The 12,594-nt window shown below is 41.3% G+C and overlaps 4 protein-coding genes across 4 annotated transcripts in view; 1 reads left to right on the top strand and 3 right to left on the bottom strand.

The window, feature by feature from the left end:
* The window catches only part of LOC143022399 (sodium/hydrogen exchanger 9B2-like), a 607,113-nt gene that overhangs the window by 225,680 nt on the left and 368,839 nt on the right, over positions 1-12,594 (bottom strand). The gene's annotated exons all lie outside the window — the stretch shown is intronic.
* Positions 2,540-3,178, bottom strand: LOC143022337 (cuticle protein 21-like). Its single transcript, XM_076180487.1, has 3 exons — positions 3,167-3,178; positions 2,919-3,020; positions 2,540-2,809 (listed from the first exon to the last, which is right to left on the bottom strand). The coding sequence occupies exons 1-3, from the start codon at positions 3,176-3,178 to the stop codon at positions 2,540-2,542; spliced, it is 384 nt and encodes a 127-aa protein (XP_076036602.1).
* Positions 5,989-6,607, bottom strand: LOC143022336 (cuticle protein 21-like). The gene is made up of 3 exons (XM_076180486.1): positions 6,596-6,607; positions 6,347-6,448; positions 5,989-6,237 (listed from the first exon to the last, which is right to left on the bottom strand). Exons 1-3 carry the CDS (start codon positions 6,605-6,607, stop codon positions 5,989-5,991), a joined length of 363 nt encoding a protein of 120 aa, XP_076036601.1.
* On the top strand, positions 6,606-7,511 carry LOC143022335 (uncharacterized). The gene is made up of 3 exons (XM_076180484.1): positions 6,606-6,686; positions 7,115-7,245; positions 7,325-7,511. The coding sequence occupies exons 1-3, from the start codon at positions 6,606-6,608 to the stop codon at positions 7,509-7,511; spliced, it is 399 nt and encodes a 132-aa protein (XP_076036599.1).

Below are 12,594 nucleotides of genomic sequence, written 5' to 3'. Positions count from 1 at the left end.
TATACAAATCAGCACGAGCATTGGTCTACATCTGTTTCTCCATCATTAGCATGCCTCTAGAGGTACGTTTAGAGTATTCTTTTGCAAGTTTAGGACGATGCCAAAAGCATGTTCAACGATAATTGTTGTTATTTGTGTTATAATCAAAGGGTGCTTATAATTATAATAGTTTCTTGGGCTAACACTGATCTCTTCTCAACCAGGTTGCCCTTCTCGCCACTGTGGCCGTCGTAGGCACTTGAGACAGTATTCCTTCCTACAACACTCCAACTCCCGTTTACGGACAAACTGAACCTACTCATTCTGTGAGTAGATCTCTCTTCTTCAAGAATATCAAGTTACAATTATCTGAAGACCTGATTTGATTGACGTATGATTCGCCTTTGATTTTTTTTATTACATTTATCTTATTTTATTTCATTTTGTTTGTTTTTTTGCAAGATCCAGCGCAGTACGACTTTAACTGGGAGGTGAAGGACGAGTACTCCAGCAACGACTTCGATCACCAGAAATCTCGTAATGGCTACGACACCTAAGAAGCCTACTACGTCCTCCAGCCCGTCGGTCGCTTTAGGAGGGTCTGTGAGCGTTCAGTTGGTATTAAAACCCTCGAGACTATTTTCTCGTCTATATTGGGGTGTTAAATACACTCCGTAGATCTTCATCGATCTACGTTCACCTACCGAGTGCCGGCCCACTGGCTCGCTTCTGCTTGGCAGCAGCAGAAATATTGACAAAACATTTTTGATTGGGGTTGGCAGCCTTACAATTATTCTTAAATCTAGTAACATGGAAGTTAGTCATTCATATATGGCATCATATTTTCATTACAAAGGGTGTGTAGCTGTGATTTAATTATCATCCGTATTAATTTAGATACGGAATATAACGTGTATGTTGGAAAAGGTGTTGTTTGGAATCCGATTATCTCACGGTTTGATCACGTGAAGGAAGAGCCTAAGGGTGTGTATGTTCGTGTGTTACTATGTAGTTTTCCATGGGGGATGTTGCAATATGTGAGGCTATAGGGTCGACTACAACGTCAACGGAGACTCCAGTTTCGTGGCTCAGATCAACTACGAGGGAGAAGCTCGCTAACCCCTAGTCCTTCATACACGACTCCCCGTCCAGCATACACTTAAACATTCATTGATCATTATGTCTAATAGTAGTCATTTAAGTATATTAGGTGTAAGCATACCAGACAATTTATAGAGCTATAAAAGGACTGGAGATTAAAGATCCCAGTTTTAATCAATTTCTAAGGAAAATAATTTCTAATATCAATTTACAAGAAATTAATTAAAAACTTGCTAGGATTTCTCAACCCAGATACGTTTACACATGTACGAATGGAACAAATTACATTTCATATACTTTCAAAAGTATGTGAAAAAGTATACGAGGAGGCTATAACTTTGGCCCTGGATTTATTTATACTTTATATATGTATGGGTAGGATTACTGACAGAAATCATACCTTATAACGTTCACCTTTCTAGAATATTTCCTAAGAAGCTATCATAAGAAGGGCTGATTTCCCCCGTTTCAAAATTGGCGTCCCAATTTGTATGTAAGGATCTACAATTTCAAGTCCTTTTCTATCGGGTGCCACTTTTCCTTTGATGCTGGCCGCCAATAGATTTTATTAATCTCTGGGGAAATCCTACGTGGTGATGAATGGGCTATAACCTATGTCAGTTAGCCTTTTTTTTATACCTTTTTTTTTTTTCTCATCCTCTCTACATCAAGTAACTTTTTCCATCCTTATTGCACCCCTTTCGATGAATCTGACACGGAATAAAGTATATTATTCTTTTACTGGATTTTGTACTCCAATAATTTGTTACATGTTCAAACTCGATTTTCATCATTTCTAAATGATCAGATTTTGGGCCGAAGTCCCAGAAAGCCCTACATAGGAGCAAATTCTAACGAGTCCTTAAACTGATGACCAATACCATTATTGTTTAGAGAAAGAATGAGACCCCGATTTTTCTCTATCGACATTGGTAACATTTCCGAGTCTCGAATATCTATAATGTGCAGAAATAAGGCAGTTGCCTGGTTCATGTAGGTGTGTGTCGGCGAGGTGAGAGGTTGATGTTATTTATTACCAGTTACATGCAGGGTTGGACTATGCATTTTTCAAAACTGGGAAATGTATTCTATAGCTTTACCTCTATATTGCAATTAAGACGAAGAGATGAACCATATAGCAAAATGGAGTGTAAGGATGGAATACAAATAATCATGTAGATAGCTTTTCTGAGATATATAATCATGAAATACAACTTTAGTAAATATGTAAATAATCAGAATATACACATTTATCACTGTTTAAGTATTTCAACTTCTCTATTTTGAAATAGTTGTCTTCTTTGAACAAACATTTCATTTTGTGAATTAATGTTGTATGGGGGTTGTTCATTAAAAAATGTTTTATTATATTTTCTTTAATTACTGCATCAATAAATTATGTCAGTGTTATGCATACATTTAATCTGCATAATGACTGGATAAGGCAATCAGTGCTGAGTTAGGCGTATGTTGGACGAGGGGTCGTGTATGAAGGACGATGGGTCGTGTAGGTGGGTTCGGGGTACCGAGCCTCTCCCTCGTAGTTGACCTGAGCCACGAAGCCAGAGTCTCCGTTGACGGTGTAGTCGACCCTCCTGAGGCGACCGTCGGGTTGGAGGACGTAGTAGGCTCCTTGGGTGTCGTAGCCATTACGAGATTCCTGGTGACCGAAGTCGTTACCGGAGTATTCGTCCTTTACGTCCCAGTTAAAGTCGTATTGCGCTGGGCCCTGAAACAAATTACATTTAAAGGTTCCCATGCGAATCCAATTATATCTTTAAATGACTGTAATCATAAATCATCCACATGGTACTCTGAAAGAAGAGAGATGTGCTCACCGAAGGAGCAGGTGCAGCTTGTCCATAGACGGGAGTTGGAGGGTTGTAGGAAGGAATGCTGTCGCAAGTGGCCACGACGGCCAAAGTGGCGAGAAGGGCAACCTGATTGAGAAGGGATCAGTGTTAGCCCATGAAATTATTATAATGATAAGCACCCTTTGATTATAACAACACAAATAGCAACGAATATCTTCGATTATTGTTTTGGTATTAAGTCCTGAACTTGCACATGAATACTCTAAACGTACCTTGAGAGCCATGTTAATGATGGAGGAGGAACTGATGCAGACCAACGCTCTGGCCGACTTATATATGCTCGTCACCAACCCAGTTGGTGACGTAAATGGTGGGTGTGTCCTCTTGCTGCTTTCTGAACGGGTCTCTCTGCACGGCCCTCGGGGCCTTAGCAAGCAAGGTTATTAAAGAAATGAATAATATCAGTTCAGTGGACAGAACCATTTTAGGCTTCTATGTACTTTCCAGGGGTTCGAAGGCCGTGTCAGGAGTGACCAGCTCAAAATGCCAGAAGACCCGGCCACGACCTACGTCACCTACTAGGTTGATGTCACGCATATACAAATCAGCACGAGCATTGGTCTACATCTGTTTCTCCATCATTAGCATGCCTCTAGAGGTACGTTTAGAGTATTCTTTTGCAAGTTTAGGACGATGCCAAAAGCATGTTCAACGATAATTGTTGTTATTTGTGTTATAATCAAAGGGTGCTTATAATTATAATAGTTTCTTGGGCTAACACTGATCTCTTCTCAACCAGGTTGCCCTTCTCGCCACTGTGGCCGTCGTAGGCACTTGAGACAGTATTCCTTCCTACAACCTTCCAACTGGGAGTAGATCTCTCTTCTTCAAGAATATCAAGTTACAATTATCTGAAGACCTGATTTGATTGACGTATGATTCGCCTTTGATTTTTTTTATTACATTTATTTTATTTCATTTTGTTTGTTTTTTTGCAAGATCCAGCGCAGTACGACTTTAACTGGGAGGTGAAGGACGAGTACTCCGGCAACGACTTCGATCATCAGAAACCCCATAATGGCTACGACACCCAAGGAGCCTACTACGTCCTCCAACATGTCGGTCGGTTCAGGAGGGTCTGTGAGCGTTCAGTGGGTAATAAATCCCTCGAGACAGTTTTCTCGTCTATATTGGGGTGTTAAATACACTCCGTAGATCTTCATCGATCTACGTTTATCTACTGACTGCCTCCCCCTGTCTTGGCACCAATAGAAATGTTGACAAAGTATTTTTTGATGGGGGTTGGCAGCTTTATAATTATTCTTAATTAAATCTAGTGACATGGAAGTTAGTCATTCATATGGTATAGAAATTACATTATAAGGATGTGTAGTTGTTCCTTGTGATTTAATTATTATCCGTATTAATCTAAGTACGTAATATAACGTGTATGTTCGAAAAGGTGTTGTTTGGAAACTGATAATTTCACGGTTTGATCCCGTGAAGGAAGAGCCTTGGGACATATATGTTCGTGTGTTGCAATGTAGTTTTCCATGGGCGATGTTGCAATATATGAGGTTATAGGTAATGGTTACAGGGATCGACTACACCGTCAACGGAGACTGTTTTCGTGGCTCAGGTCAACTACGAGGGAGAGGCTCGTTACCCCGAGCCCACCTACACTACCCCTCGTCCTTCATAAACGACCCCTCGTCCAGCACACATTTAAGTATATTAGGTGTAAGCACATCAGACAATTTATAGAGCCATAAATAAAAGGACTGGAGATTAAAGACTCCTGTTCTACTTCATTTCTTTCTATAAAAAAAATCCTCTAGTATCAACTTACAATAGATGAATGAAAGAAAACTTGTTGGGATTTCTCAGCCGAGATACGTTTACACATGTATGAATGGAACAAATTATAGTTCATATACTTTCAAAAGTATATGAAAAAGTATATAGGAGACTACAACTTTGGCCCTGGATTCATTTACACTTTATATAGGTATGAATAGGAATATTGACAAACCATAATTGGTAACGTTCAACTTCCCAGAATATTTTCTAAGAAGCTATAATAAGAAGGGCCGATTTCCCCCTGTTTTGAAATTGGCGTCCCAATTTGTATGTAATGATTCAGAGTATCAAGTCCTTTTCTATCGGGTGCCACTTTTCCTTTGATGCTGGCCGCCAATAGATCTTAGTAATCTCCGGGGAAATCTTACACGGTGATGAATGGGCTATAGCCTATATCAGCCTTTTTTTATACCTGATGCTATTTTTCCTTCTCAACCTCTCTACATCAAGCAATTTTTTTCATCCTTGTTGCACCCCTCTCGATCAATTAGGTCACGGAATAAAGTATATTCTTCTTTTACTGGATTTTGTACTCCAATAATTTGTTACTTGTTCAAACTCGTTTTTTATCATTTCTAAATGATCAGATTTTGGGCCGAAGTCCCAGAAAGCCCTACATAGGAGCAAATTCTAACGAGTCAAAATAATGACCAATACCATTATTGTTTAGAGAAAGAATGACACCCCGATTTTTCTCTATCGATATTGGTGACATTTCCGAGTCTCGAATATCTATAATATGCAGAAATAAGGTATTGCCTGGTTCATGTAGGTGTGTGTCGGCGAGGTGAGAGGATGATGTTATTTATTACCAGTTACATGCAGGGTCGGGCTATGCATTATTCAAAACTAGGAGATGTATTCTATAGCTTTACCCTTATATTGCACTTAAGACGAAGAGATGAACCATATAGCAAAATGGAGTGTAAGGATGGAATACAAATAATCATGTAGATAGGTTTTCTGAGATATATAATGATGAAATACAACTTTAGTAAATATGTAAATCATCAGAATAAACACATTTATCACTGTTTAAGTATTTCAACTTTTCTATTTTGAAATGGTTGTCTTCTTTGAACAAACATTTCATTTTGTGAATTAATGTTGTATGGGGGTTATTCATTAAAAAATGTTTTATTATATTTTCTTTAATTACTGCATCAATAAATTATGTCGGTAATATGCATACATTTAATCTGCATAATGACTGGATATGGCAATCAGTGCTGACTTAGGCGTATGTTGGACGAGGGGTCGTATAGGTGGGTTCGGGGTAGCGAGCCTCTCCCTCGTAGTTGACCTGAGCCACGAAGCCAGAGTCTCCGTTGACGGTGTAGTCGACCCTCCTGAGGCGACCGTCGGGTTGGAGGACGTAGTAGGCTCCTTGGGTGTCGTAGCCATTACGAGATTCCTGGTGACCGAAGTCGTTACCGGAGTATTCGTCCTTCACGTCCCAGTTAAAGTCGTATTGCGCTGGGCCCTGAAACAAATCACATTTAAAGGCTCCTATGCGAATCCAATTAGATCTTTAAATGATTGTAATCATAAATCATCCACATGGTATTCTGGAAGAAGAGAGATGTGCTCACCGAAGGAGCAGGTGCAGCTTGTCCATAGACGGGAGTTGGAGGGTTGTAGGAAGGAATGCTGTCGCAAGTGGCCACAACGGCCAGAGTGGCGAGAAGAGCAACCTGATTGAGAAGGGATCAGTGTTAGCCTAAGAAATGATTATAATGGTAAGCACCCTTTGGAAAAAAACTTCACAAATAGCGACGATTATTGTACATCATGGTTTTGGTATCAAATCCTGAACTTGCACACGAATACTTAAGCCGCACCTTAAGAACCATGTTAATGATGGAGGAGGAACTGATGCAGACCGATGCTCGTGCCGACTTATATACGCGTGACATCAACCCAGTTGGTGACGTAAATGGTGGGTGTGTCTTCTAGCTTTTAGAATGGGTCTCTCTTCGCACGGCCCTCGGAGCCTTAGCAAGCAAGGTCATTTAAGACATGAACGATATCAGTGTAGTGAACAGAACCCTTTTAGGCTTCTATGTACTTTCCAGGGGTTCGAAGGCAATGTCAAGAGTGACCAGTTCGAAAGATCCATCCACGACCTACGCCACCAACTAGGTGTCACGCGTATACAAGTCGGCACGAGCATTAATCTGCATTTGTTTCTCCTTTATCATTGACAATGCTCTCTAGGTACGTTTAGAGTATTCGTGAACAAGTTCAGGACTTAATGCCAAAAGTATGATAAACAAAAAACCATCGCTATTTGTGTTGTAATCAAATGTTACTTATCATTATAATAATTTTTTGGGTAACACTGATCTCTTCTCAAGCAGGTTGCCCTTCTCGCCACTGGACTGGCCGTCGTGGCCTCTTGCAACAACATTCCCTCCTACAACACTCCAACTCCCGTCTACGGACACGCTGCACCTTCGGTGAGCAGATCTCTCTTCTTCAAGAATACCAAGTGGGTGATTTATGGCTACAATCATTTGAAGATCCAAATTACTTCGTATAGAAGCCTTTAAATGTGATTTGTTGCATAGCCCAGCGCAGTACGACTTTAACTGGGAGGTGAAGGATGAGTACTCCGGTAACGACTTCGGTCACCAGGAATCTCGTAATGGCTACGACACCCAAGGAGCCCACTACGTCCTCCAGCTCGACGGTTGGCTCAGGAGGGTCGACTACATAGTTAATGGCGACTCTGGCTTCGTGACTCAGGTCAACTAAGAGGGAGAGGCTCGCTTCCCCGAGACCACCTACATGACGCCTTGTCCAGCATACTCCTAAGTCATTACCAATTATTCATTCTGATTCACGTATGGTTGTTAGCTATATGCATAACAGTGAGTCTATTTATTGAACCAGAATTAAAAAGAAATAAGAACAACCTTTTAGGTGATCTAAAACTGTCAACAGTTCCGGATCCACAAGACAGGAATAAAAGAAAAATAGATATTCATTCCTTATGCAAACACAGCAACCTATGCAAACACGGTACAATTTATACTGGAAATATCTTAAAAGACAGACAAGAAAGGATATGGAAATCCACAACGTTGGCCCTGGAATAATATATATATTATATATATATATATTATATATATATATATATATTATACATATATACATACATACATATACCAAGGCTTTTTCCCCCTTACTAGGGAGGTAGCCAAAAAGGGAAAGGCATAAAGTCATTCCCACCCATTCCATCCCTGAAAACACTCCACACCCCTCCACTCTCCCTCCCATCTTAGCACCTAGATGACGGGTCATCCCTGCACCCTGTCCACTGCCCAGGGTCAGAAGCAGTGTCGCAAGACACAGCACATCCACAGCAAGGCCGCTTCATTAAATCGGCGACCCCCCCTCTCCGTCCCCCCATATAAAGGAGAGGACGGGGAGAAATCCCTTCGGGCTGCGTCAAAATTTTGCTCACACACACTACCTCACCCCCTATCCCCCCGTCCATTCCACCTCATGCATCACAACATTTTCCATATACAACCATTATCCATTCACCCCTGTCTTCGGTCCTCTCCCGTATATCCTCATCAGACATTCCCCTCTTACCCAAAGACCCCTTTACCCAATCCATTCATCTCATACTAGGACGTATTCTCATGTTCACTCCCTCCTCATCTGACTTCCATACCTCCTTTACTAGTCTTTCTTCACTCATTCTTTCCATGTGTCCAAACCATCATAATACTCTTTCATCAACCCTATCTCCCAACTCCCTTTCCACCCTTGTACATCTCATCATCTTACTTTTAGTCACCAACTTCCTCAATCCCTCCACCGATCCTGCCACAAGCGCAATGTCGTCCGCAAACAACAGCTGGCTCACCTCCCACTTTTCTCCATTTTCTTTAACCATCTCCAATCCCTGACCCACTACCCTTGCATTTGCCTCTCGCACTACTCCATCCATGTATAAGTTGAACAGCCAGGGTGACATAACGCATCCTTGACATAGTCCCACCTTTACCTCAAACCACTCCCTCTCTCCATTTCTAATCCTGACAAGCTCTACTACTCTCATAAAAACTCTTGACAGCTCCCAGAAGCTTTCCTCCTATCCCGTATATCCGCATAACCTCCCACACTGCCTTTCTGTCTACCCTGTGGTCTTTTCCAGATCCATAAAGGCCCAAAAAACATCCTTCCCCTTTCCTATAGCTTTCTCACATATCTGTCTTACCACAAAAATCTGATCTACACAACCTCTACCTGTCCTAAATCCACACTGTTCCTCACCAATTACTCCCTCTGTTCCTCTCCTAATCCTCTCAATCAAAATCCTCCCATAAGCCTTCCCAACTACACTTAACAAGCTAATCCCTCTGAAACTACTACATTCACACTTGTCCCCTTTTCCCTTGTAAAGTGGAACTATACAAGCACTCCTCCAGTCCTCCGGCACTCTACCTTCTCTCCAGCAAACATTAAATAACCTCACCAACCAGTCCACCATCACTGTACCTCCCTTTTTCAGACATTCTGCATGGCATCCATCCAGACCAGGTGCCTTACCTGCTTTCATCATCTTAACTGCTGCCTTCACTTCATCCTTCCTTATTTCTCCTCCATTCTCCTCACTCATCACTCTCATTTTCTTAGCATTTCCCACTGCAGCTATCTTTCCCTCCCTATCCTCCTTCACATTTAGCAACTCCCTAAAATATTCTGCCCATCTTCCCCTTACTGCCTTCTCCTCCATTATCATCTCTCCATCTGCACCTTTTACCTTTTCTTCTCTACTTGATTTGCCTCCTCTTCCTCTCTTAATTTCTTTCCAAAACATCTTTTTATTACTTTCAAAATTTTCTGTCATACTCTTACCCCATTTTACATCTGCTCTCCTCTTTCCCTCCTTAACCTTTTTCTTTAATTCTCTTTTCTTTTCTTTGTACGTCTCATACGACTCCCTCGTCCTATTTTGTAACCAATCTGTGTAAGCTCGCTTCTTCTCTTCTACAACCTTCTTCATTTCCTCATCCCACCATTCACTACCCTTCTTTCTATTTCCTCCTGTCCTTCTTGTTCCACACACCATCTTTGCACACTTTGTGACTCCCTCCTTGAACCATCCCCATTCCTCCTCCACACCTACCTCTACTCTATCCTTTACTCCCTCCCACTCCTTCAGCTTCTTGTACTCCTTCTCTTTTTCCTCTTCATTTAAAGAGTTCACTCTAAGCACCTCCCTACCTTCAGTCCCTTTCCTCTTTCTCCATCTGTCCTCTACTCTCAACTTACCTTCCACCAAAAAATGATCTGATATTCCCCCACCCTCTCCCCTTAGCACATGTACATCCTTAACTCTTCCTATCATAATCCTATTTACCACTACATAGTCCATTAAAGCTTTATCTACCACCCTTCCCTCCACCACCCTCTCCCATGTGTACTTATGCTCGACTTTCTTCCAAAAACACTGTATTTCCTATCATCAACTCTCTTTCTAGACACATTTCCACCATCAACTCTCCACTACGATTCTTTCCCGGAACTCCACATTCCCCAACCACTCCATCAATTGATCCTTTCCTACCCTAGCATTAAGGTCTCCCAGTACTATTACATTTACACTTCTCCCTAAACCCTCTATGCATTCATTTAAATTTATCCAAAAAGCCTACCTTTCCCCTACACTCTTCTCATTACCAGGCCGATATGCACTCACAAAGACCTACATCTACTTTCCTAGTTTCATCTTCATGCACATTAACCTTGAAGAAACCTCCTTCCACTCCACCACACGCTTACCTATCTCTGCACTTACTAGTACAGCCACCCCTTCCTTCCCTCGCCCTCTCTTTACTCCTGATAACCTCCCACTTTCACTCAGAGCTAACATATCCATCTTTCTTGTCACAAATATATTACCAATCTCTTCCCTTTTACTCTCATCTGTACCACATCCACGCACATTAAAAGACCCAAACCTTAGGGTGCTGGTCCGAGAACTTCCAGACCCTCTTATGCCTTTCCTTTTACTTTTAAGAATGTGCCCTATGGGGCTACAAGGAGAAAGATGCCTAGTCCCAATCCCCGTCCCTTTCTTCTCGTCTATTACGATCCAAGTGTGAATACTTGGTGGCAGTATTCTTTTCCCCCACCACAGGGAATTCCACCACCACAGTAAAGGAATACTCAGAGAAAAGGTACAGGACAGCAACAATGGGTTGGGGGATACCATAACGGAGGGACAGTCGTAGTATAAAAGTGCCATCATTTCTCTATGAACAGAGTTTTCCTCTATCATAGACAAAATGATGTGTGACTCTGGTCCATAGGGGCGCCCCATATAGACACTAAATTATCAACTGCATGCAGCTTTGCCACAATAACAAGCAGCCAATACCCCAGACGGGTTATATATATTATATATTATATATATATATATATATATATATATATATATATAATATATAATATATATATACAGTATATTCAAATATGCATACGAGTAGTGATGCATTCTCTTCACCGTACAAGATAGTTCACTCTTATTTCTTCTCTAAGAAAACTGCTATTAGGGTTCTAATAACCGTGATGATATATCAACTTTGTGCGAATGTACTGTAGTCAAAGTAGCGATCGTGTATACATAGATAAATTCCCTAGGTTGTACATAAGGATTGTATTTACAGTTGTGCTTCCCATATCTTACTTCTTTATATCTTTTGCTTATTTCTTATAACTTTGTTCCCTTCTCTCCCGTTGATGGTCATGATTTTCTTTTAATGCGTTCGTACAACATGGTTTTTACAGGATGAGATGGATGGATGGGGCGTTGAGTACGAGATGAATGTCCGTCGAGCAAGGGAGATGCAGGAGATAGGGATGAGTGGAGAGTGGATGTGTATAGATAATACTGATATGCAAGGAAGAGAGTGGAGGGGTGGAGGGGTATGGGGGTAGGCGGTGCTTACGTGTGATTGATATTTTGACGCAGCCTGAAGGTATTTCTTTCCTCTGTATGAGGGAATGGGGAAAGGGGGGAGCCGATTAAGTGAAGCGGCCTTGCTGTGGATGTACTGTGTCTTGCTGCATTGCTTCTGACAGAGCAGTGGGCGGGATACAGGAATTGCCTATCATCCATAAGGAACTAAGATGAGAGGAGGGAAAGGGTGTTGGATGGGAATGGAATGGATGGGAGTAGGTACGTGCCTTTGACTTTGCTACCTCCCTTGTAAGGGGGAAAAAGCTCTTGGTATATCGATAAATAGTACAGTATGATCATACAGTTTTTGAAATGTTCATTACCATGCTGTGTATCTGGAAAATTATCCACAATTTCATTTTATTCATTATGTTGATGCATAATTCTACCAATTTAATAACTATCTCGCTTCCATAACTTTCCTTACTTCTTCTGGGATTCTTGATGCATATTTCACCTGTCATGCTCTTTCCTACTTTGGAATTAAAGTCTACAATTGCCAGTGTATGTATTTTTTTCTGTCATCCCTTACATCATCATAGAGGTGGTAAGGAAGGTAACTGAACGATGGGAATAGTCTTAGTTAATATTAATGAGCGTGGAGAAGGTTTCTTATAAAAAAAATGTTGTATGATTCTTCTCTGTAGAATTGTTACTATAATCCATGAGATATTAACTGCACGAAACCTATGGACTTCATGCTCCTTACGGAGTTGTACCTGCATGGTGCTTTGCCTCTCCCCAGCAGATGTTCGCCAGTTTCTCCGTCTAACTTTCCAGGTTGTGGTCATCTGTGATTGTCCAGGCTGTTTCATGTTCAAGAATTGCACTTTCTTAAATAGTGCTCACTCACACTTG

This window comes from Oratosquilla oratoria, chromosome 44, assembly GCF_046742065.1.
Source record: "Oratosquilla oratoria isolate Oo_2021 chromosome 44, ASM4674206v1, whole genome shotgun sequence".
NCBI lineage: Eukaryota > Metazoa > Arthropoda > Malacostraca > Stomatopoda > Squillidae > Oratosquilla > Oratosquilla oratoria.
Note: the sequence above shows the minus strand (reverse complement) of the source record. Positions and strands in the feature narration are given on the sequence as shown.

Coding starts and splice junctions, on each gene's coding strand:
- LOC143022336 (XM_076180486.1), bottom strand. Junction 6,238..6,346: donor AAGCTGCACCTGCTCCTTCG/GTGAGCACATCT, acceptor GATTTGTTTCAG/GGCCCAGCGCAATACGACTT.
- LOC143022337 (XM_076180487.1), bottom strand. Junction 2,810..2,918: donor AAGCTGCACCTGCTCCTTCG/GTGAGCACATCT, acceptor AATTTGTTTCAG/GGCCCAGCGCAATACGACTT.
- LOC143022335 (XM_076180484.1), top strand. CDS start 6,606: ATGTTAATGATGGAGGAGGAACTGATGCAGACCGATGCTCGTGCCGAC. Junction 6,687..7,114: donor ACATCAACCCAGTTGGTGAC/GTAAATGGTGGG, acceptor CTTCTCAAGCAG/GTTGCCCTTCTCGCCACTGG. Junction 7,246..7,324: donor CTCTTCTTCAAGAATACCAA/GTGGGTGATTTA, acceptor TTTGTTGCATAG/CCCAGCGCAGTACGACTTTA.